The sequence below is a fragment of the Tripterygium wilfordii genome, chromosome 20 (assembly GCF_013401445.1).
Source record: "Tripterygium wilfordii isolate XIE 37 chromosome 20, ASM1340144v1, whole genome shotgun sequence".
NCBI lineage: Eukaryota > Viridiplantae > Streptophyta > Magnoliopsida > Celastrales > Celastraceae > Tripterygium > Tripterygium wilfordii.
The window spans coordinates 3,024,322-3,048,350 of record NC_052251.1 but is presented as its reverse complement, the minus strand read 5'-3'; the positions used below and the strand labels follow the sequence as shown (position 1 = coordinate 3,048,350).

The 24,029-nt window shown below is 35.9% G+C and overlaps 3 protein-coding genes across 3 annotated transcripts; 1 reads left to right on the top strand and 2 right to left on the bottom strand.

Moving 5' to 3' along the window:
* Window positions 1-918: 918 nt before the first annotated feature.
* LOC119986845 lies at window positions 919-4,325 on the bottom strand. The gene is made up of 6 exons (XM_038831540.1): window positions 4,210-4,325; window positions 3,786-3,870; window positions 1,771-1,863; window positions 1,467-1,682; window positions 1,197-1,355; window positions 919-930 (listed from the first exon to the last, which is right to left on the bottom strand). Exons 1-6 carry the CDS (start codon window positions 4,323-4,325, stop codon window positions 919-921), a joined length of 681 nt encoding a protein of 226 aa, XP_038687468.1.
* A 563-nt stretch (window positions 4,326-4,888) lies between these two features.
* LOC119986649 (BAG family molecular chaperone regulator 3-like) lies at window positions 4,889-6,559 on the top strand. The gene is made up of 5 exons (XM_038831289.1): window positions 4,889-5,088; window positions 5,210-5,444; window positions 5,528-5,784; window positions 5,861-6,010; window positions 6,095-6,559. Exons 1-5 carry the CDS (start codon window positions 5,053-5,055, stop codon window positions 6,296-6,298), a joined length of 882 nt encoding a protein of 293 aa, XP_038687217.1. The 5' UTR covers window positions 4,889-5,052; the 3' UTR covers window positions 6,299-6,559.
* Window positions 6,560-13,440: 6,881 nt separating this feature from the next.
* On the bottom strand, window positions 13,441-15,843 carry LOC119986635 (protein DETOXIFICATION 49). Its single transcript, XM_038831276.1, has 2 exons — window positions 14,218-15,843; window positions 13,441-13,693 (listed from the first exon to the last, which is right to left on the bottom strand). The coding sequence occupies exon 1, from the start codon at window positions 15,760-15,762 to the stop codon at window positions 14,227-14,229; it is 1,536 nt and encodes a 511-aa protein (XP_038687204.1). The 5' UTR covers window positions 15,763-15,843; the 3' UTR covers window positions 13,441-13,693; window positions 14,218-14,226.
* Between the last annotated feature and the right edge of the window lie 8,186 nt (window positions 15,844-24,029).

The window sequence follows — 24,029 nt, the reverse complement described above, 5'->3', positions numbered from 1 at the left end:
CTTGTTGATTATTCAAGCTTTGAACAGTGAAGGCAATGATCTGTCAGAAACTGGCCTATGTATAAAAAGTGCTAAGGACTTATTTCCTTTATTTTCCAATGTAAGGTGCTGTCATGTTAAACGCACAGCAAACCATGCTGCCGACATATTAGCTAAACAGGCTTTGGATTATCATGACCATAGACTATGGACTGGTGACAGTCCTAGTTTTCTTTCTTGTGTACTTGAGACGGATTGTCTCCCCTTTTCGTCTTAATGAAAGTTTCTTCTTTTCAAAAAAAAAAAAAATGATTTAATTATTGTCTTGGAATTGGCGTCAGGATATGGTTATTTGCTTAGACACTAACATATATGCTACTGACTCGCATATATACCAGGTCAAAATGGGTTGGCAAACCTTTATCACCTTCTTTTGTTTTAATTTTATTGCCTTCTTATCTGAACTACTTAACTACTCAAAAAGCAAATAATCTATAACTCATACATTAAGCACGTCGCATCAAATAAAAAAAGGAGAAGCTTTAAATGAGTTCAAATAAATTTCTATTAATTTAACATAGTTATGTAATAAGCGTAGTAATATTTAAAAAGTAAGAAATCAATTGAAAGTAATTTAGTACACCTACATCTATCCTAAAGGAAATTTTTAAAAAAAATGTAATTCAAACTTTATTACTCTAACTATAATTAATCACGTAAAAATATTTAAAAGAAAACCCATTAATAATTCTATTAGAGTAATATTACTCTAAATATAACACTATATATATATGTAATTATGCTACATGACACTTAATAATAAAATTATTAATGGTAACAAATTAATAAATTATTAATGATTCTCAAAATAAAAAATTCAATTATAATGATTTTGAATTTTTAATAGAACTATAATGATAGGGTATTTTATATTATATTTCAATTCAGACTCTAGCCATAAATAATAATGATAATATTAAAGGAAAAAGTCCATGATCGTAAATATAATTTTATGTTTAAAATAATTTAAATACTATATTTTAGAACTACTTAGGTAAAAATTGTTAAGCGTGATTACGACTATAATTTAGTAAATTAACAAATATATTAGTTTAGGTGCAGTAAGTGTATAATGAAACATTCTGTGAAGAACTAGTTTAAAAATAATGGTAAAAAATTATTCGACATATAAAAGAAAGAAAAAGATATTTATTTACCGTCCATCCAACTTCTATACTATCTCCACCATTTGTGATCTTTATTTGAGAAGAGCTGTATTGAGAGCCAGTAACAGGTTGTGGGTTGTATACAGTGGTTTCAAATCCTCCTCCATTGAACTTCTTTCCCGTGCTAGGATTTGTGTACAATATAGCATACTAAACCAAGAAGCCACACATATATTCCACAAGAATAAATAAAGAGTCATTGAAAATATTTATTATTTATTATTTATTCATCAATCCATATATTATATGATGTGTACTCACATGTGTGCCTGGTTCCTGAATTGTGAGGGGCTTATATGATTCATCGTATATTTCTGTGGCCATTCGGATTTTGATGAGATCATCTTTAGTTTTTCTCTTGATAGGAACAGTACCGGTAGGACATCCTTTACCGTTTTTCCATATATTAGTGAATGATTCTTGGGTAGTCAAAGAATCTTCATATATTCTTCCCTTAGGATCTTGACTCATTCTCATCTGCAGTATAATTGATTAACTTCAAAATAGATATTGAACTTTTGAGGTTTCATCAATAGAATAAAAATACCAAAGTAACCAAACATACCTCAGGATGAAAATTATGATTCTTCAAGGCATGATGATCAAACGCTGGCTGTTTGTAGAAATCTACACAATCATATTTTTCTTTGTATATCGTCTGTATATGCAATTACATTCTATGAATTCAACCACCAACTTCAAAATGAATTACTCAATCATGTGTTAATTTCATATTTGAATAGTTTTGAAAATTATGTATATAATATTATAACCTTCAAACTAGTTCTTCAAGACTTGAAAAATAATAAATTTAATAGAATATATTTACCTTAATAGTTGTGACAACAGGCTTATTCAAAATTATGAGTTGCTTCTCCAATTTAAGATCTTCTTCTCTTGATAATTTTTGTACTCCGATTCCAGTATGTAGCTCCGAAAAACACAACACTAAGAATGACAGTATAATAAATCTTGAGGTCATCATATTGAACTATCCACAACCTTTTTGTGATTGATAAACTCATAAAGTATTGAGTGTATATTTATAAACATATTCTTAATCTCACTTATGCAGGTGTTTACGTTTTGTCAACTAAGGCAATTGGGTAAAATCAAGGCTATTAATTTTATTCTATTTCTTTTTTTTATTAATTAATTAAACAATCAAAACCATAAAATGACTCTTCCTCCCTAACTAAGAACAAAATTTCTCTCTTTGGCATTAAACGAGTAACCAAATCAATAATGATTGTAATTAGTACACACGACAAATAACACTAATACTAATGGTTTCAACCCTGAAAATACATATTAAAAACTGCGGTTGAAAACTTTTCCCACGGTTGGGTATCTGCTGGTTATGAAAGTGTCACAAAAATTTAACAGCGGTTTATAACACTGTTGGAACAAATATTATAACCATAGTTATAATGAAATATTTAGTTGTGGTTTCATAGCGGCAGCTAAAGTTTCATCCTAGCACAGTTAAAGATTAATAGACATTTCTCACCATTATTGTTGGATTTTATTTTAGTGTATTCTTTTAATTAAAAATATTTTATATATTAAAATTAAAAATTAAATCTATACATTTATTAAAATTAAATATTTCGTGAATACATTGTTAGAATCTTCCCCTCTTTCCGCTTATTTTATCTCTCTCTTTTATATCTTCGCGAATTTAATTTTTACTTGAATTCTTAAGTTTGTTTCCTCATCAATTTGGGTTTCACTTTAAAACCTTGAACTATTGACAACTTTTTTTTTTCCAAAACGGATCATAATTAAATTCTTGCATTCATTAAAATTCACTAGCTTCTTCTAAAATCCATACTAGAATATTCTTTTTATTAGCCTAACAAATTTTAGGGAGCCTATATACGCATTCGTTTTGAGGTTCCATAATATAAACTAGTCGAAATCCTGTGTGATGCTTAGGTTTGTGTTTTTTTTGTTTGATTGATATTTTTTTTAGATGTTGTATTTCATTTTTTATGTTTTGTTCCAATTTTTTTGTTCAAGTTTTACAAACTGTGATGTATGGGAGAGTAATTATTTTGATTGTCAATTTGATTTTTAATAATTATTTATGAGAAATTATATCAAACTAATTCAAATATATTTATCATCTATTAATTTTCATAATTAAAAAACATTTGCATTCCTTATCTAAATTGATATGTTTCTCCAAAAGTCTCTTTGACCAGAAGAAGGAATGACCAAAAGAATGATGAAGGAAATCGATTGGGCGAAGGGTTGATTCGACCAGAGGACTCTCATATTTACATATATTCAACCAAGGGAGACCCACTGGGAGACACTGGTCTACCATATTGGAGTAATGTAATGTCGTTTGGGCTTCATTTCGATGGTCGGGCTGACGTGAGGCTGTAGGCCCGAAAGTGGTATTCATGGTTCCAACCGCTTGGGCCAGAAGCTTTGATTGGGCCTCTCAGTGACCCATTCCTGACTTGTAAAGTTACCAGGCCTGTTGGGTTAAAGACATGGAATGCCGCTCATATGCCCATGGGCTTACGCCCTTTCTTGGGCATTAATGCCCTTTAACGGTGTCCAACAAACTCTTCGTTCAGTTACAGTTAGCATTGATGATGGCGGTTCAAGAGGAAAGAACATAGAAGAGGCAATATCTGAATTTTTTGACTTCCTAGAAACATAATGAAAGATGAGATTGGCATGATGAAGTCCTGGTTTAACATTTCATATTTGCTGAGGCAAGAATGGACTGGATTTCTGCAATATCTGTTACCATATTAATTGAAGAAACCAGTATTTATATACATATATCATGTATGGCCTCTTAATGGGTCTGTTTCTGTTTTTGTGATCATTTAATGAGAAGAAACTGTAAAGGGTTTTTGCTGAAAATATGGTTGGGACTTATGATTATCACAAAGCTAATAACATAAGGAAACAAGCAGATCTCTTCTACTTTTAAACTAAGTCTGCTAAAACGTATCAGAAATTATATTTTATTGGTGTATACTTGACAACAATGTCCCCTGAGATCCCTTGGTTAAGCAAAGGCAAAGAGACAGCAGCCAACTGGCTGCAGATCTTTTTGTTGCAAAGATCTTGCCTCACCTCAACCCCCCCATCCATCTTTGCTGATTGAAGTAAAAAAGATTGGCCCCATTTTGATTTTTGATTCTGATTAATGATTCTCTCTCTCTGTCTTTCACTCTCTTAATTACTTTTTCTCTCTAAACTTGTATGGTACTAGATGTGTTGTTGCTTGGTTAGCATTTAGAGAGTACACTCATATAATTATCTCTCTAAACTTAAAAGATCCAGTTACCTTCCTGGGAAATCTGTTACTAAAATTGACCTAGGGATAACAAAGGGACTGTTGGTCTGAGACTTTCCCAGTTCCCAAAAAAAGGACTACTCATCTTAAGTTACCTTCATGTGAAATCTGTTTCTGTCCATAGCCATAAAAACGTGTCTTGTCATCCATGGCAACTTTGCTTTTTTCTTTGTTTTTTTTTTCTCCTTTTCACTGAACTAACTTCCATTTCATTACATAACAATTCTTCATTTTCTTTTCTTGTTTCTTAATATTAATATATTCTTCTCTTCCAATTTTCTTTCCTTTCCAATTTTTCTTGTTAATTGGTCCCATCTCTTTTTCCTTTTCTTTTTTTCTTTCTCTCTTTCTTTCTTCCTCACTCTCACATGTAACATGTTCTCCGGTTTCTAAAATTTAGTTATTCTTTTCCCCATTTGTTTCTTCTTTACTGAAACTGAAACTGAAACTTTTTGCTATGAATTCACAAAATCAAAGCCTTCATAATAGCAAAATACATTGATTCTCAACTGGGTTTCTTGGATGCCAAAGTTCACTTCATTGATCAATGAAGAGAAGGTCTGGGAAATCAAAATTTGTCTGTTCATTTCTGGGTTTCCTCTGACTCAAACCAATTTTTCAAAAGATCTCTGCTTTTCATTGTTTTCGACTTAATTCAAAGTGCAGAAAATTAGTGCAGATGGAGCCAATGAAGCTAAAGATTAAAGAAATGTTTGCTCCGGCCAAGAAGAGCATTGTCGGTGGCGGAGTTAAAATGAATGTGGAAGACTTGGAAATCACACCAGGAGGAATGTTGGTTCAAAAAAGAGATTCTGGTTCCAATCAAACCCCAATTTCAATCCCCACCATCAAAGTTACAGTCAAATTTGGTTCTTCATTTAGAGAGATTCATATCAGTTCCACAGCAAGTTTTGGTAATTTTTAACCACAAGGCCATTAATTTTTTGATTTGGAGTTCTTTTTATCGATGGAAAGTAATCCGTCTCTGGGTTTGCAGGGGAATTGAAAAAAATGCTTTCAGAACATACTGGATTGCATCAAGAGGATCAGAAACTGATATACAAGAAGAAAGAAAGAGATTCAAAAGATTTTTTAGATGTTGCAGGAGTGAAGAATGGATCAAAGCTTGTGTTAATGGAGGACACAGCCAGCCGGGAGAGACGGTGCCTCGAGACCCTTAAAAATGCCAAGCTTGAAAAGGCTTCAAAATCTATAACCCAAATCATGTCTGAAATTGACAAACTATCTGAACAGGTAAAACCTTACAATTGTTACATAACATGTACATAATTTACTCTTACCAAACTATAAGATCTTGGGAATGACTCAGGTCACAGGTTTAGAAGCAACAGCTTCTTCTAGAGATGGAAAAGTTTATGAGAAGGATGTGAATAATTTGATTGAATTGTTGATGAGTAAATATGTTGTATTGGATGGTATTGCTGTTAAGGGAGACCTGAATTTGCAAAAGAGAATTCAGGTACCTGGAGTTTTATAGCATTAGTACTATTAGTCAGATTTCCTGTATGTATTTGGACTAAATTTACATTTTAATGTCTTGAAGGAAAGGAGAGTTCGAATGTGTGTAGAAACTCTTGACAAGCTGAATTCAAATGGGAAAATCCAAATGCCAAAACCGATGCGAAGGCCGGAGGCAGACCTGAACCAGAGGAACTTCACACAGCAAATGGCAGTGCAGATGCAGAGGCAGCAATCTGGGCAGCTGGAGTCGGTTGTGGTTACGACAAAATGGGAAACTTTTGATTGAAATGTGGTGATTATGTTGTTCATTACAAATCTGAAACTGGGATTTCTTTATAGTCTTTTTTGGTTTGTGTGTGAAGGTACATAATGTATTTTCATGCTTGTTTGTTTCAGTTTTACAAGATTCTCATTACTTGATAGTGTCTGAAATTCAGTCTGGTCATTTTGATTCAGATTTTCTTTTGACGGAATTGGTTCCTTGCCAATAATGTATAGCAAATAAGGATATGAAATGATAATTGGGTGAGAACTGTTTTATATTTTCTTTTTCTTTCCCCATTTTTCTATTCCTCAATATGTAATTTATTAATGAACATGTGGCAGTAGATATGGCAATACAGTTTCCTGTAGCTAAAATGGCTCGTTTGGTATGCGATGAGCTACCATATTACAATTCCTTGAGCGATAAAGGATTGAAAGATTGGGATGGACCTCGAGGGAGTTACGGATTTCCCCAATCACACTGCCATCCTCATTCAAACTGATCTCGCTTGCCGTGATTTTTTCCACTACACCTTTAGAATCACTAAGGATTGTGACTTTCTGCAGCCCATAGAAAATCAGTCTTTGATAAACTTATTAGGTGAAGAAAATACTTTTAAAAAGCACTATATTTTAAAAATGGTTATACCGACGGATCGAACCAGAAATAGGAGAGTTCACCGATCCGATTAATTTAAATACTATTGAAATACAGGATCGGTCAAATACCAATTCAATCAGCGGTATACCAGTCTACATACCTGTTGACCCGTATAATTATCTCAAATAAAAAATAACTTATGTTAAATTGTTAATTATTAATGTATGAGTATAACATGTTATTAAATATATTAACTTATTAGTTATTATTAACTACTTAAATTAAGTAGTTACCCTGTAGAACACTAAAATAATGATGTAACAAATACTTTAAAAAAATTTAGAAATTATTAAACCAATAGTTCGATCAAACCGGTTGAACCGCTTACTAGTGGCTTCACCGGTATGATTCAAAATCCATCATTTAAAACATTGTAAAAAAAAGTAGAGATTTACACATTCAATAAAATGCTTGTGGAATTCCATTAAAGGGCTTTGTTAGAGCTGTCGGTGTCGTTTGTTTTTTTTGTTCTGTTTTTTTTAAGAAAACAATCTTCCATTAAGAAGAAACCACAGAAGAGGTTACAAGATCCTTTGAAATAAAGGGAATAAGGGAGGGAAATTCAATCCTCCAACCAAACCCGAAAGCCCTCCGAAAACTCCCGAAACCGTCTGGTAATCTTGGAAATAGAGCTGTCGGTGTTCATCTTTCTATCCTTTTCTTTTTGTGTGTGTATAGTATATGGTTTGAGGGCATAATGAAGCCAAATAATCACCAAAATAATGGAGATTATGCCGACTAAGCAGATAAGTACATAATTAATGGAGAAATAGATTATCTTTCTGGCATGGGACCATCACCTTTTAATCAACCAACATTTGTGCATAAACTAATCTTCTTATTTAAAGATTCATGGTTTGTTGTTGTGACAAATAACCTAATTCATCATGCCAATATGATAGAGATACAATGGACGGGTTGACTTTTGTAGTCGAAATGATAGCAATATCACTTTACTGTTCTCTTAATTGGACTTTTCAATCAACGAGAGTGGTTGGTTTGACAATTGATTGGGTTAGACATATGTGTGTTCAGGGTTCGATTCCAATAAAAAAACATATTTCTAAGTGATATTTCAAAAAAAATTAGAATTTTCAATCATTACAAGGCAAGTAAGCAACTTGTTCTGCTTACTAAAAATTATTGTTATAGAAAAATAGTTTTTTTCATAATAACACTGATAAATATTTATTAGCAAAAAAATCCTCATCGAAAATTATTTAACAAACTAACATTTGACACAATTCCTATCATTTAGTAATAATAAAATAGTATTGGACGCAATTCCTAATAGCATCATGAGTGCATCATTGTTTTCAAGCCTAATTGAAAAAGAATTTAATGTAAACTTTCCAATTTTTTTAAATATCAACTTTATCCTTATTTTTATTATTAAACAACACCTCGTAAATATCACTTAAATACTTTGGATCATGAGAGATAAAAAAAAGTTTGGAAAAGTGAGAGAAGGATCAATTTTCTCTGCCGATGATGACGACATACAAGTCCTCAAGACGCAAAGGATATGCAGGGTTCCAAGTTTTCATCACCCTAGTTATTGGAGAAACTCAGATTTTGTGTTGAGTTTATTCTAGCATACAAGCAAGTTGAGTTCTGGTAATATAAAGTAATTAATTAAATATATTAATATATAAATTGATACGAATATCCTAGATGTGGGAGTTGTGATCTATTGAGAGAGGGCAAATGTCTTCCTTAATCAGCTAACGAGTTTTTTTGTATAGTAACTCATTAGGCATTTTGGTTACAATCGATCCATACAAAAATTACATATTCGAAATCAACGCATAAAACTCTTTTTAATAAGATCCATTGTCAATTAGTTTTATCGGATGGATCTTAATTCTATTGTTTTTTTAATGAAATTTCAAAAACAATGGATTCAGAACTAAAACAATGAATTCTAGACTATACTATAAAAAACAATGGAATCTATATTTAAAAACTAAATTTTGGACAATGAATTTTAGGATAAAATAGTGGAATAAAATTATTCCATTGATTAAATCAATGAAATAAACTTGTTGAGCTCTCATAGACAACCAAACTGAAGGGCTATATGTCATTTTTAAATGGAAAATAATTGGGCCTAACTACTTTCACACCTTCAGAATTTGGGCTCAGTTTGGCCCAACATAATGAAAATTATCTTCTGTTCAGGCTATGTTGAAGGCCTTCCATTAAACAAGGGGGAGGGGAGGGGAGGGGAGTGGAAACTTGAACCTATGACCAGCTTGAACCTATGAACTTGGATGCACAATTATTCATGTCTCTGTTTATTTAGCATTTGGTCCTTTGGAGCAACTTATTAAAATATTTTTTCAAAAAAAAGAAAACTTGTTAACATGCATATATGACCCACTTAACGTCCAACATTCAATATTAATTGGGAGTTAAATAGGAGTCACATTTTGGAAATCTCAAGCATTATTCTAGGTTGACAGGAGCTAACAAGATTTGAGTTGAATACATGTTTGGGAGAAAGGTGAGTTGAGAGGTGCTCCAATGTATTAATTGAATTTTTTGCAATTCAATATTATCTAGGTTTCAAATAATTAGAATTAGCCAGTATCGTTCACTGCAAAGTAATATATTCCAAAATTCACACAAATTTAAACTTGGAATATTTCAATTGATCAGAGACGAATTAATATATAACAGATATTTCCTGTTACACACAAATTGTCAAAATGAAAAAAAAGAAGAAGAAAAGCTTATTGCATGCTAGTGGGATAAGGAAAAAACAAAGCTTAGGCTGTGGCCGAACCTTGGACATGGGCTGCATCCATGCTCTATCGGTTGGGCTGATCCTAGTTCGGGCTTCTTGCTTTGGTGCTCTCATGTCCTTGGCGGTTCACTTCCCAATAGGACTTTTGGGCCCCCTTTTTGAGCCAGGCACCCATTGCTCGAGGCCTCATCTCGGACCAAGACTAGGGCAGGATCTCAAGTGGGCTTCAAGGTCCCTCCTCTAGGACAGCATGAGTCCAATGCTCTTTCCCCTTGGGCCTACCATGGATCTAGACTTTCCTCTGGGCTTTGACTGCTTCTGGGGCCTGCAAGTTTTGGTCTCAAGTTTTTGGAAGCCTTCTACTTCGCTGTTTTAATGCACCCTCTTAGGCCTTTGAGTTGTGCTCCGAATCTCCTTCCTCCATTGGTGGGTTTCTCCTTCGACGGCCGTCAGTCAGTCACTCCTCCGGAGGGAAAGATGCGCCTATCCTTTCCGCCTAATTTTTCCGGGCCCCCCTCCCAGGCCCTCTTGTCAGTTATTTATACGAGCCCAAATCTTGGGCTGTGAAATCATGGACATGGCCTATATGGCTATATCCATGCCCTTGTCTCTAGTTCGGGCTTTCACTTTGGGCTCCATCTCCTTGACAGACGGTTCTCTGTCTCCAATAGGGCTCTCAGCACCCACCTTTCAGGCCAGGCCTCCACCCCAGGCCCAGTCTAGGCTTCCTCTCGGACCTGGACATGCACCTCTCCACTATAGAGCCTGTTTATCAGGACCTAGACCTGGACCTGGTTGGGTCCTCTTCACTATATAGCCGTCTGGGCCTCGTTTTCTCTACTGGGATCTTAACTTGTTCAGTTTGGTCATGGGCCTTGTATCTCTCTTGGGGTTGTGTTATGCCATTCTTACAAAACAAAGAGAGTATGGTACAAATTTACAAAAACGCTCGACCATCCTCCATTTTTACGGTAACCTAGCTAGGTCAAGCCGGACAAACAATAGTCCAGCAAAACAATATTTATGTTATATATACATAGACGTCACCCCAACTTTTCTTTGTCTTATAAATTTTAATTGAATGTTGATGCCTAGCTGCCTCTATACCAACTACATATTCTTCCTTGCAAGTCTAATTAGACATCCCACGCCTTTCACGTTTCCTTGTACTAATATTATTAATAATTGTTTTGAAGGTCAAATGAATAAGACAATCGCATGGCAGCTGCCAGCTGGTCTTAATTAAGGAACTGAACGTTGATACATAATATTAAAAGAGATAAAAGTAGTATTCATAGAGGGTGTGGGTCATGAGCCGGTGAGGCTGCAAACAGTGACACCGCCGCCCAATATGGTTCTACCTGGCCGGCTTTGTAAGTCTCGATCTTCATTTTAATTAGCATTCTTTTTTATCTATGATGAGGAAACCGTTAATTATAACTTTGAGTGTTTGGCCCATACAAATTCCGATACTTCAATCATTCAGCTCTTTTCAAATATATTGATAATTGACATAGTATTAATGTGAAGAGTTGAACTCGAGTGATCCCGTTACATTTTTTTAACATGACTATTGTCTGATTGACTATGAAAATTAGGAAATGTGGTTTCTAACAGCTAGCTATTGATTTCAAATCATTATATATGTTAATCTTTTACAAAGATATAGTCAACTATAAATTTAATAATTTAATGGCATAAAATCTGATTCCAATGCTATTTTATGGCTATCCAATTCAAATAAGAGAAGAAGACCATGTTTGCGAGCTGAAAGTTCTGCTGACATGTATATTTTCATAAAAGAAGTCCGGTTACGATCCGATGCCTACCTAGTCTGACCCGCTTCTAGATGCAATATTGGATGCTAGCAAGCTTATTGATGCATGCAAGATATTCTAGGAAACAAGGACTTTAGGAAAAGGGGCTGCGAAGTCTTGGCAAGTGATTATGGCACAAGTCAAGCAAAGTGTTCTTAAGGATATCCCATGAATACCGAAGAGATGATTATGGCACAAATCAAGCAAGGTATTATAAAGTCCAACGAATCAAGCATGAAGGTCAAAGGACTGATTCAAGGGAACTAATGGTAGCTGTTATCCAGTATCAATAATATCTTTAGCATTACAATAGGGGAGACGTCCTATCGTCATTCCTATTTAAGTCATATCCTACTCTGGTCTAGTTTGGTAAACAATAATGCTAAGTAGCTCATATAGTGGTAGTCCAAGGGAGCTCAAATCTCTTAAATGAGATTTAAAAAGTTTTTAACTCTTAAAATACAAGTTACATTTTAAAAAAAAATTACATATTCGGAATCAGCGCATAAAGCTATTTATAACAAGATCCATTGTCGATTAGTTTTAGTAGGTGGATCTTAATTCCATTGTTTTTTTCAATGGAATTTCAAAAACAATGGATTCAGAACTAAAACAATGAATTCTAAATTGTGCTTTAAAAAACAATGAAATCTATATTAAAACAATAAATTTTGGACAATGAATTTTAGGATAAAAGAGTGGAATAAAGTTATTCCATTGTTTAAATCGATGGAATAAATCTGTTGGGCTATAAGTCATTTTCGTTTGGTAAAGCATATTAACAGTAGGAGATATTCTTGTAGAAATGGTGGTAGTAAAAATGTTGGACAATTTAGTGGTAGATATGCTACCTGCATGGTTGGTAGTGTTTGGTTCAAATTATGAGCAGGGGTATTATGCATTTACTTTAAGCAAATAAATATTTAAAATAAAATAGAGATAATATTTAAAATACAAATAAATAATAAACATTAATTAACACTATTCCAATCTTACATATCCTAAGATTAATTAATATATTTTATTAATACATTTTTTAATATTTATTTTGAGATTAATAAAAGCCTCTTGATGCCGATCTATTGGGTAAATGACTTGAAACTTCTACAAAACTAGCTGTTTTTGTAACTTTGAATCGTTGCTTCTATTACTTAGCATCGACACAAACGAACCCGTAAACAAAAAGTTAAAGGAAGAGAAGGTACCAGAGGGTTCTTGATGGAAAACCCAACCTACCAGCATGATATTGTAGGTCCTGGGCCATCTTAACCCAAGAACTACTTTAAAATGCATCATGGAAGTTAAGGAAGGGTTTTCCCATGTAAAGCACTTCACAAGCCTTTACCCAAGCGATGTAGGACAAAGGGTCTGTCATATGAATTCACATCAATTCCCTCTCTCTTCACAAGCATGCGTCAACCATGGCCCCACTACTATCACGTGGGCTTATGCCTGCTCCGATACAAAATCATGGAAAACCCAGCCCACTAGCATGATGTTGTAGGCCCTGGGCCATCTCAACCCAAGAACTATTTTAAAACGCGTCATGCTAGTTAAGGAAAGACTTGCCCATATAAATCACTTCACAAGCCCTCACCCAAGCGATGTGGGACAAAGGGTCTGTCACATGAATTCACATCAGTTCCGGTAAAAGATCGAGCTTGACACGTCGATCGGAGTTGGCTAGAGTTGAGAGGCGACGCTTTTTCTCTTTCCCATTGTTGTTTCCCAAGACCAATTGGGCCGAGAAAGAAAGAAGAAGAAAGAGGTGAAGAGGGTGAATGATTTTTTAAGTGTAATATGGGGATTACCCTAAAATAATGGGGATAATATGGTAAAACAAATCAAAATGTTATCAAAATTGTTCAAAATGAGAGTATTCTCAAAAAATCATAAAATGCTCTCAAAATTGTCTCGGTCTTGTTACCCGAAATTGTATTGAAGAGTGATTCCTACCTTTTGTGAGTGGATTCTCGTATTTTTTTATTATCGTTGTTTCTTTTTTGCAAGCCAATTCCGTTCAGAATTCGGATTAGAGAGTTTATTTGCATCACTTCTAATAGAGAGAGAAGGTCAATCACGTAGTCGGCGGTCCAAGATCCTGACCGGCCGTGCGTGTTAGAATCCATTTAAAAGACAATCTTCGTAACCACCCCTCTTGCCCACGCGCTTTCCTTCCGTTCGTGCAAGCTGACACCAAAAAATAAATGGTACACACAATCTTTTAAATTCTTTCCCAAATTGGATACATTGCACATTCCCCAAAACAAGACAAATGCAGTCATGCAGACAGACAAGAATAATGAAACAACCTTCTTCAATCACAAAGACCATGTCTTAAAACAACAACATCCATGTATGTCTCCAATTAAATTAAAACAATCAACGAACACAAAATCTGCATTTCACTATTATCTCTCCCCTACTTCAACTAAATTAATTAGTAAGGTTTCCCACCTCAATATTATAATTTTTTTTTTTTTGAAACGGGGAATAAGAATTCGAACCTTGATCACAAGAATATATAGACCATCTTTAATTACTATTCAAATTAGTGGTTAAGTGTACCTCAATATTAAACTTATTCTTTGTAAATCTAAACAATAAACAAAAGAATATCTCCATTAAGTCCCTCTCTATCACCTGCTTCAATTCCATTAACTAGTATTTATGTCGGCGTTAATTTGAATGGTTATAAACAATAAACCCCTTACGTTGACTGGTCAAACAAGGGAACAAGTATCTTGCTTTGCTTCATCCTCCTTCAATGTAACTTCAAAATCATCATCATCAACAATGTCTATGCTTCTGGTGAGATCTTTAGCTCTCACAGCTTGCCATTCCCAATCGGTTTGAGCCAGGACTAACAGCATGGTTAGCACACACGAGCCCTGGGCGGCTAAGAGGCCGAGCCAGAGTCCTCTAAAATCAAACCCACAGAAGAAACTTAACCAAATCGCAACTGGCATGCCCACCAAGTAAAAACAACCCAAATTAATGTTTGCTCCCATTTTCGGCCTAGCAGCACCTCTCAAGACTCCACAACCTGTTGTTTGTGGACAATTCCCAAGCTCACATAGTCCGATGATTGGTAAAACCATGGTCGTTAACTTGATAATCTCTGTGTCTTTTGTGAACATACTAGCCCAAGTTTTTCTAACCATGATTGCAAACAACAATGCTGTGAATCCCAATATGAAGCTTGTGGAGAGACCAACAATTGCAGCAAGTTTGGCCTTTTTGGGCCTATTGGCACCTAATTCATTGCCAACCCTAGTTGACACGCCAAAACTCAACGAAGAAGGAAAAATGTATATCAGCGATGTTGTTTGAATCAATACTCCCATTGAAGCAACCGTGGCTTGCGGATTCAACAACCACCCACATAGCAAAATCATGATTTCATACCACCACCACTCGAGGCAAACAGAAATGCAGCTCGGAACCGCTAGATTCAGCAAACATTTCCACCCTTTGAAGCATTCCTTGGAGAACCCACACCAGGTTTTCTTGTACACTCCGGAGATTGTAATGTATACAATCAATGATCCGACTAGATTGAAATTAGTCCAAACCGCGCTCAATGCAACTCCTTTGATGCCAAGATTGAGCCAAGAAACAAGAAAGTAATTAATCGGAATGTGAAGGAAGATTGCTAATGTTGCACAATATGTAAGAGGCAGAGTAATTGATTGCGTCCTGAGATATATCCGCAGAGGATGCAAAATCGACAGCGCGAGAAGATCCGGTAACGAATAGAGAAGATAAGATTGAGCCTCTGTTGCTATATCAACTTCTTGGTTACAAAGAATGAGAATCTTTTTCATGTTGAGCCATAAACATGCTATAGGTATTGAAGTCAAGAGAAGCAAAAGCACTGTTCTTTGCATTGTGAGGCCTAAAAGTTTGAATCTTTTAGCACCAAAAGCTTGACCACAAATTGGTTCCATCCCCATAGCAAGGCCGGAGAGGATGGAGTATCCGGTGATGTTACCGAATCCGATAGCCAGCGATCCACCGGCCAACGCGAGCTCCCCTAGACGGCCAAGAAAGAGCATTGAAATCATTGAGCGAGAGTACAACAACAGACCTGTAAATATCATAGGCAGAGCAATATTGGCAATGCATTTTGCTTCTTTGATAACAAGAGAAAGATGGGTTTTTTGTGAATTTCGTTGATGAATTGAATCTGGGTTCTTGTGGATCAATGGATTGGTTAATGGGTTTTGTTGATCATCATCAAATGAAGACTTGCCCATGGTGAGGACTAGTCAAAAAAACAGGGGAGTTTGAATGAATGTAGAGAGAGTGAGTTTTTTTGAAAGATTGAGAGATTTGGTGGTCTGTCTAGGATTTATATATTGTTAGGACAAACAAGGAATTTATGCTCTTCCAAATCAGCAATTCTTGAACGCAGGTTCTCCTCAGGAGTCCTAATTGACCGACAAAGTTGTCACTGTTGCGGCCTGCAAGAGAAAGTCACACATTCATACAATGGAGAGAGATAGAGAGAGAGAGGAGAGAGAGAGCTGTAGAGAGTAACAGTTTGATATAAAAGGGTCAATATTTATTGCAAACCTTAATTCAAACTTAATTTTTTGTTTGTATTCATGAGTTATTATGCATTTTAATTATGGTTTCTTTGGGAGTTAATTCTTTATTAATAAAATTAATTCGTGCTTATCTAATGAATTTTTTTTCTCCTGGATGACGATATATAATATGTGTCCCTGTAAACGGAGACAAAATAAATGAGTGTGGACGGTTATAGGGTGGGACCCATTTGTGGGTATGAGGGATTGACTTATGTATTGTCTTTTTATTTTTGGTAAGTAAACTTGATTTTCGATATTGTACTATGGCTCCTACGGCTTTTTTTTTAAAAAAAAAAATTTATTATAAGGGAGGGGAAGGGAAATGGAATGGGAGAGATTCGAACTCGATATCTCTATGAAATACCACACACATGAATATTATTTAAGTTACTCGTGATTCTCCCATTAATTTGTTAGAACACTACCATTTCTAGAAATGTATACATGCATTATGCATATGCAATATCCTATTGTCAATTAGATTATCTATGTATACACTTTATCTTCACTATACTTTCTCATCTATATTATTATGTGGCTGTAGATAGGGTGTAGGGTTAGACCCTAAAATTTTTCTAATATTGGGATAATGTGGCATGAAAACACACCAATAGAAACGCCGAGGTTCGTATGGTCTCGTAACCATGCGTTGACCCAACTTTTGTCTTCACTATTGTCTAATAAATACTGTATATGCTCGTGGGCAATGTATAAATTCGTAGATACAGTAAATTTGGGTTCTAATTTATGTCACATGAAACGTACGTGTGTATATTGTGGATGCGATTTTTTTGCAGGACTTGACACGTTGACTTTTATTTTTGAGGAATGACCGGATTGGTGAACCTCCGTACTTGCAAAACAAGAACTGACAGCCTTTCGTGACCCGGGAACACTCCGACACTCAAGTCAAATTATTTTCAGAAAGTGAAACCACATAGCTTAAGTAGAGAATTTTTAGTGCGTACCTCATTCACAAGCATGACGTCCCTTTTATAGTTACTGTGGAGTGCTTCTTGTTGGGACTTTCTTATCCCAAATTTAATTTGAATTGTCATTTGAACTTTGAGTTCAACAATTCCTCTTGATCTCATGGTTTGAATTTAAATCCGAATCTTCATGGATTGACATGAAGAAGCTTCTCGTATAGAAACTCTCCTATAGTTCATCCCTTTTCACGTGTCCTGCTAACTCAATGTAGAATTTTTCCCATCCACAACTGCCCCCAACATTTTTTCCTTCATTTTTCTTTTCTTAGAAAAAGGGCGGGATGAATGCTTGGAATTTTATTTTCATGGTATCTTCTAATTGTATTAGAAGTCTCTCTCTATTTTTCCTTTAGTGACTAGAATTAGAAGCATCCACAATGGTGCCATATTTAACATTGTTAACAACACTTTTTGGAAAAATATAATTCTATACCATCACAATGGATAGAATGGAGTGTATTTCAAGTACTTGAAATGTTACTTTTTTTATAAGTATAGCGCTACATGCACACCATGGGTAAAAAATGACACTTGAAAATTTAGTTGTGAAAAAAAGATGCTTGAGAGTTGGAGTATATATATAATTGATGAATAGTGAAGAGAGATGATGAAAAGGAAAAGAGAGATGATGAAAAGGAAGAGAGAGATGATAAAAAAGAAGAGAGAGAAAATAGAGAAAATGAGTATGGCGTGTGGGAATGTATGGAGTGTTGATGAATAATGTATCTTATAGATTCATTGATCCAATTAAATTGTGCCACGCAGGAGAGATGAGAAGAGAGAGAATGGTTTTAGGGTGTTGGATATTACAATGATCACTGTGGATGCTATTAGTCCTCATTCTTAATTTTATTTCTCATACTTCAACATTCCTCTTGCAGAAAAAAGATACTCTCCTCTCTTTTTTTCTTTTCTTTTCTTTGTGTTTTTTTTAAATAATGTATCGCGTCTGTGGTTAGAATGTGACCATGCTCACGCTGCCGTCCGTAATTTTTTTCTTTTTTGCATAATGATTTTCCTATTGTTAGTTTGCAGATTCTTACCTTTTGGTGGCTTAATGGGAAAATTCAAGAACCTTCTCTCCAACGCAGCAAAGCGCAAATCTTTCAAGGATGCGTATGGAATCCTATATCATGTCTATATCCGAGAACCGCTTAATGATGAAAGCAATTATATTCCACAGTGTTTGAAGGTTCTTATTATGATTGTTGTGGAGTGTGAGATTCATTTCCCATTGGATCCCTATCTTTAGGAATTCTTTTCCATAACTCAACTTCACCCCTCCTAGCTTGGTCTGAATTTGTTGAAGCTTACGGTAAACGATGTCTTTTTCTGCTATTCAATCTATGCTACTAGTGGTAGCAACAAATATTTCCTGAGTGGCATAAATAATCGTGCCTTAATCCATTGTATCCCTGGCGCTATAAAGATATCGAGAACATGTTTATTTCTGAAGACTGAGGGTTTCTCTCCTCTGGATCAGGGGCTACTTAGTTTACTTTCTTCTTATTCTTTTACTTTTACTTTTTTTTATCTTTGTTGTTGCGCCTTATTTTACTTGACATATGTTTCCTTTTTGTGCTTACTTGACTATTCTTGACTAGGGAAGAATGTCGTGGCTTTCCCTATGTCCCATCCCTCCGAAAAACCTTCCAATGAATCTTCTGGCTCCAAAGAAGTGGAGGACTCAGATGATGGAGAGAAATCACATTCTTCTTCTTGTGAGTATCTTCATATTAATAGAGGTTTGTTTCGCTTGCTCCCTTCTCAATTTTTCTTACTTTTTGAATATAATTTATATTTTCATACCGTATCAGCGGTTGTGGTGACAACTGGCCATATGAATCATGAAGGTACATCCCCTTGTCTGAATTGTGATGTAGTGACTTTAGTTGGAGATTCCACTCCTCGGCTTGGTAGGCACAGTTTGCTTCCTGCTCCTTCTGGTGCTGCACCCTTAAGTAGGAATCCAGTACCTAAGTTGCGGAGCAGATGTGACCCCAATCCAAGGTGCATCGTATTTGGCACCTTTCAACAGCTTGAGAAATCAGTGGCACTGGTGTCCAGTATAGCACCTACTCTTTTTGAAGCTCCAGGTAGCTCATATACTCGGCCTTCCACATTGCCTTCATTCACAAACGAACTTTTGCCTTATCCCTTTGCTTTCACTTCGAGGAATGACTTTGCTATTGAGAATACTTCATGCTCGAATACCTCACCTTTCTTAAATGTGGTGTCCACCATTCCTTTCATTCAAGAGGATTCAAGGATGGCTACTTCTCAACTGTGCTCCTCCATTACTACTATTGAGCTAAGGAAGCTCCAAGAAACTCCATTTGAAGACGAACTTGGATCGTCGCTCGATATGATCTATAGAGTATGTTTTTTCCTTCTTCCTTATATTTTTTATCTTTTTTTTTGCCTTGGCCTCCCTTTTTTTATAGGGTGCTGTTGGGTCTAAATTAACCTTACTAGCAAGTGTACTAGTCGGCGACTACAACACAATGATAAGCAAGGGTCGAATCCACAGGGACGGTGTTATGTCTAATCCAAATGTATATTTGTATGTATATATGGACAATGCAATCAAAAGTAGAGTTCAACTCAAGATTGTTTGGTTTGGTAATTAAACTAAAACAAGCAAATAGCAAAGTGTTTTTGGTATTTTCTTAGAATAAGGATGCAACTAATGCAAATGAAATGAATGAGATGAACACCAAGACTTTGGAATCCCCCTTGGGAAATGACTTGCAATGACACAAATTCACACACATATTTGCTAATTCGGGCATAACGAATCCGTACCTAAGTCGGTTTTAGCGCACTTAAGCCAAATCTCCCTAAAATCGATTACTAGCCATCTTATTGGTCTAGGTCGGATATTCCTAAATACATTCTAGCCATCTTATTGGTCTAAACATGCATAGGAATTCATGGAGTTCTATGGAGATTAGAATTCATACAAATTGTCACCTAATTAAAGGGAGACACATTCATAATCAAGTGTTTCAAGAAGCATAATCTACTTGACATATTATTGTCTAAGCAAATTCTCCAAACAATTTCATCCAAAAACCTAAAGTGTTGGCCAAACACCACAAGCATGAAGAAATTGCAATCAAACATAGAAACACAAGATTTATACCCAAATCAACTCATATATATGTAAATCAAGTCATAAACAAAGTCATCAAACCCAAGACTTCAACCTAGCCTTGGCAAAAGAGGTTTAGTTACACATAATGAGAGAAAAACACAAGAGGAGAGATGAGAAAATCATGAATAAACCCAATTAGTTGAGTAAATCCAAGTTGAGCTGAAGAACCTCTCCTCCTAGCTCCAAGAGTCGCCTTCCCCCTCTGGTTTCTCTCTCCAGAAAATCAGTTCGAAGTCCAAAAGTTGTGTGCGGCTAGGGCAAATCGCGAATTAAAACTTGCCCAAAAGCTGTTTTGTGCGCCTAGGCGTGTTGAATTCACGCCTAGGCGTACCACGCCTAGACGCACGCCTAGGCGCAATCCTAGGCGTGGTACATACTTTCAATCATCTTCACGTCAAATGCTCTCTGGACTGGGCGTGCACAAATGTTGCGCCTAGGCGCGCCACGCCTAGGCGCACTTCACCAAAATTTCCAGCTCTGCCCTAATAATCTTCAAATGACCATAACTTCTCTATATGACCTTAGATTTGCATGCTTTTAGAGTCTACGGAAAGCTTGAGATGTCTAGTTTCCAATGCCTTTTATTTCGCTCGATTCCAATAATGTGACAGAAAGTTATGACTATTTGAACACACGAAGGTCGGTGGACATTTTCTTCAATTCAGCCCTTTTTCCGTCGCTTTTCATCCAAACCGCAATCAACCTATCAAAATACAAATCAACACATAAATACACTCATTATTTATCAAAAGGAAGCTTAAGAGGGGGAGATTTCTACCAAAAAAATAGGTATTATCATACCTATCAAATACCCCACACTTAAACCTTACTTGTTCTCAAGTAAAACTAAACTAAGTACATCTACCAACTAACATCCTAACTCACTAACGCAGGAATCGCGATTGCATTTAGCGTATGCAAAAAGCCTTTAAACCCCTAGGTGTCCCTAGTGGAGGAGTTTTGTCTCCTGAGGGCTTACAAGAACGACACCCACAAACGTTTCAAGATAACTCAAATCAAACATATGGGAGGGAAATCTCTAGAATCGAAACAACATACATCAATGCCATCCAATCAAAAAGATGTGGAGACCCCACACTTCATCCAAACCATATACTCAGCGAAGATTATCCTTCTACTCTATAACTTTATCTACATTAAGTGCGTGCAAAGAAGAAATGTATAAATATTTGGCTTACAAGAGTTCATAGGCGCCAAACATAGTCACATTCCAAGAATTCCAAGAACAGTCAAGTAGTAATACCAAGGCACTTTTATTTATATACATACTTCTCTTCTTCTTCTTCTTTTTTTTTTATATGTTTTTTTTTTATTTTCATCTTAGTAGGACTGTGCAATGCTCACTCCTTTAAGGTTTCTAGTCAACCCATGTAACGAGTTCTCAACCAATGACTCCCAACCAGTTGGTTTAGGGCATTATGTGATAAAGCACACCTCGGATCAATCACTCGAATTGAAAAGGCTTCGAAGTTAAGCTAGCCTAGTATGTTCATCATGATTGTCTTACCTTTTTACGCGAAACTCGAGTTGGTTAGACAAGAGCCCCGGTCACTCGGCAAGATCACAAGAGCGGAACATGCTTTTAATTATCATCAAAAAAAAATTTCATTTTTTTTTTATTTTTTTAACATGCATGTAATTAACTAGTGCCAAGAATATCACTAACATAGTGTTCTAGATCATCTTAGAGAAAGTCCACATTCAACATCTATTCACCCAAGTCATACCCCACAAGCACACATTCTTGTGCAAGTGAATTCAAGTGATTATCCAATAGAGTAGACGACAAGCATATAGAAGGATAAGATGGGTTCCACAAACCAAGATCAGCTGCATTTCAGTATAGCACTCAATTCAACAGAAAACTCCCATCAATATGCAAGATTCAAGCACTGAAAATTTTCAAATTTTTCTTTTTCTTTTTTTTTTTCAAAATTCAGCTACTACAAAAATCATGTGAAATTTCGCACAAGATAATCCATATGCAGTCCACCACCCCACACTTTAAAGAATGCATTGTCCTCAATGCAAAACATAACAATGTAATAATGCACTAAAAAGAAGACAAGCTGAGACAATACAACCTGGGGGTTGGAGTCATGCATCGAGTGGACTGGGGTACTGGCCTAGCCACAATTCTTCAAGGTCTTTATGCACCCTCTCTTGTCTTCAGCTAGACGAGATCCACCACTTTGCAGTGGCTCAAGAAATGGGGCACAAACATCCTTCTTTGATGTGCCCTTCAAAAAGATTCTATCTCTAAATTCCTTTGGCCCTCTTGGTTGAAATTGTTGTCTTCCATGCCAATGGAAGAGATATTTTGAGTAGAGGGGAAGCTTCTTCAATAATCTTGCAATGTAGCTCTCCATGCTTTGTTGAAGCTTCCATCTTTTCTTTGTGGGCAAAATTTCCTCCAGGATGTGCAATATGGAAGCATTGAGATTTACATTAGGCTCCTCAACTCCAACAAAGTCAATGAATTGTGCTTCAAATGATGATAGCACCTGATTGTGGAGTGTGTCATCCTCATGCCTCTTTACAAAGTTATCACATTCTTCCTCCACCTCATCATCATCATACTCATTCTCCAAATCTTCAGCTTTCAAATTTTTTTTAGAATCGACAAGAGCTTTCTCTTCTATATCTTCCTCAACCCATGTAGGTCCATTAATTTCTTGTTCGATTGAAGCTATCTCACATTCTGCAGCGGATGGAGAATTTTCTGATCCTTCTAAATCCATGCCCTCCTTCATTGGTGGTTCCATGTCCGAAAGTGAAGTGAGAAGCATTATCTCATACTCCTCTTCATCCACATAATTATACTCAACTTTTCCTCTAAGCTCCAACTCTTTGCCACTGCTTAATGTAACTGCTTGAGTTGGCTCACATATATCTTCCCCCTCACTTGTTTTCGTCATAAGTTGGCAAAGCTGATTCTTGCTTGATACCATCCTATGCGTTGCCTCTTCTAAAGTTTGGGTACTCGCATTTAAGGAATCGAATAGGTCATCCAAAGATGACTCATGTCTTTGCTCAAGCGGTGGTGGTGAATCCCATTGACACATCTCCTCTCTACAAACATCCAACTTTTGGGTACTTATAACCAATGCATTTAGTACTTCTTCTAGAGACGAGTCTGGTGCTTGCTCAAGCAATGGTGATGGTGCTGCTTGTTTAGGAACAAATTGATGCTGGTAGTTGTTCCATAGGAATTGAGGTTGTTCGCACCTTCCAGAGTTATAAGTGTTGGAGAAGGGGTTGCATGGTGGATATGGGGCATAGTTTGGTGGAGTTGTCCTTGCACTATATCCTTGTAGATATGAGCTCGACCCATAAAAACCTGCTCCTTGATAAGCACATGGTGGAGGATATCCCATCTCAAAGCATATGCCAACAAAAGCAAAATTAGTCAAAAAAAAAATATTATGTACAAGTATTATGTACAAACAAAGGAAAAAAAAATTATGGACAAATAACAAAAATGGATCAAACGTAAGCTACCGTCCCCGGCAACGGCGCCATAAACTTGTTGGGTCTAAATTAACCTTACTAGCAAGTGTACTAGTCGGCGACTACAGCACAATGATAAGCAAGGGTCGAATCCACAGGGACGGTGTTATGTCTAATCCAAATGTATATTTGTATGTATATATGGACAATGCAATCAAAAGTAGAGTTCAACTCAAGATTGTTTGGTTTGGTAATTAAACTAAAACAAGCAAATAGCAAAGTGTTTTTGGTATTTTCTTAGAATAAGGATGCAA

Coding starts and splice junctions, on each gene's coding strand:
- LOC119986635 (XM_038831276.1), bottom strand. CDS start 15,762: ATGGGCAAGTCTTCATTTGATGATGATCAACAAAACCCATTAACCAAT.
- LOC119986845 (XM_038831540.1), bottom strand. CDS start 4,325: ATGGATGGGGGGGTTGAGGTGAGGCAAGATCTTTGCAACAAAAAGATC. Junction 3,871..4,209: donor TCAGGGGACATTGTTGTCAA/GTATACACCAAT, acceptor TTATGTTTCTAG/GAAGTCAAAAAATTCAGATA. Junction 1,864..3,785: donor TAACTGTAACTGAACGAAGA/GTTTGTTGGACA, acceptor TTGCATATACAG/ACGATATACAAAGAAAAATA.
- LOC119986649 (XM_038831289.1), top strand. CDS start 5,053: ATGCCAAAGTTCACTTCATTGATCAATGAAGAGAAG. Junction 5,089..5,209: donor CATTGATCAATGAAGAGAAG/GTCTGGGAAATC, acceptor AAATTAGTGCAG/ATGGAGCCAATGAAGCTAAA. Junction 6,011..6,094: donor ATTTGCAAAAGAGAATTCAG/GTACCTGGAGTT, acceptor AATGTCTTGAAG/GAAAGGAGAGTTCGAATGTG.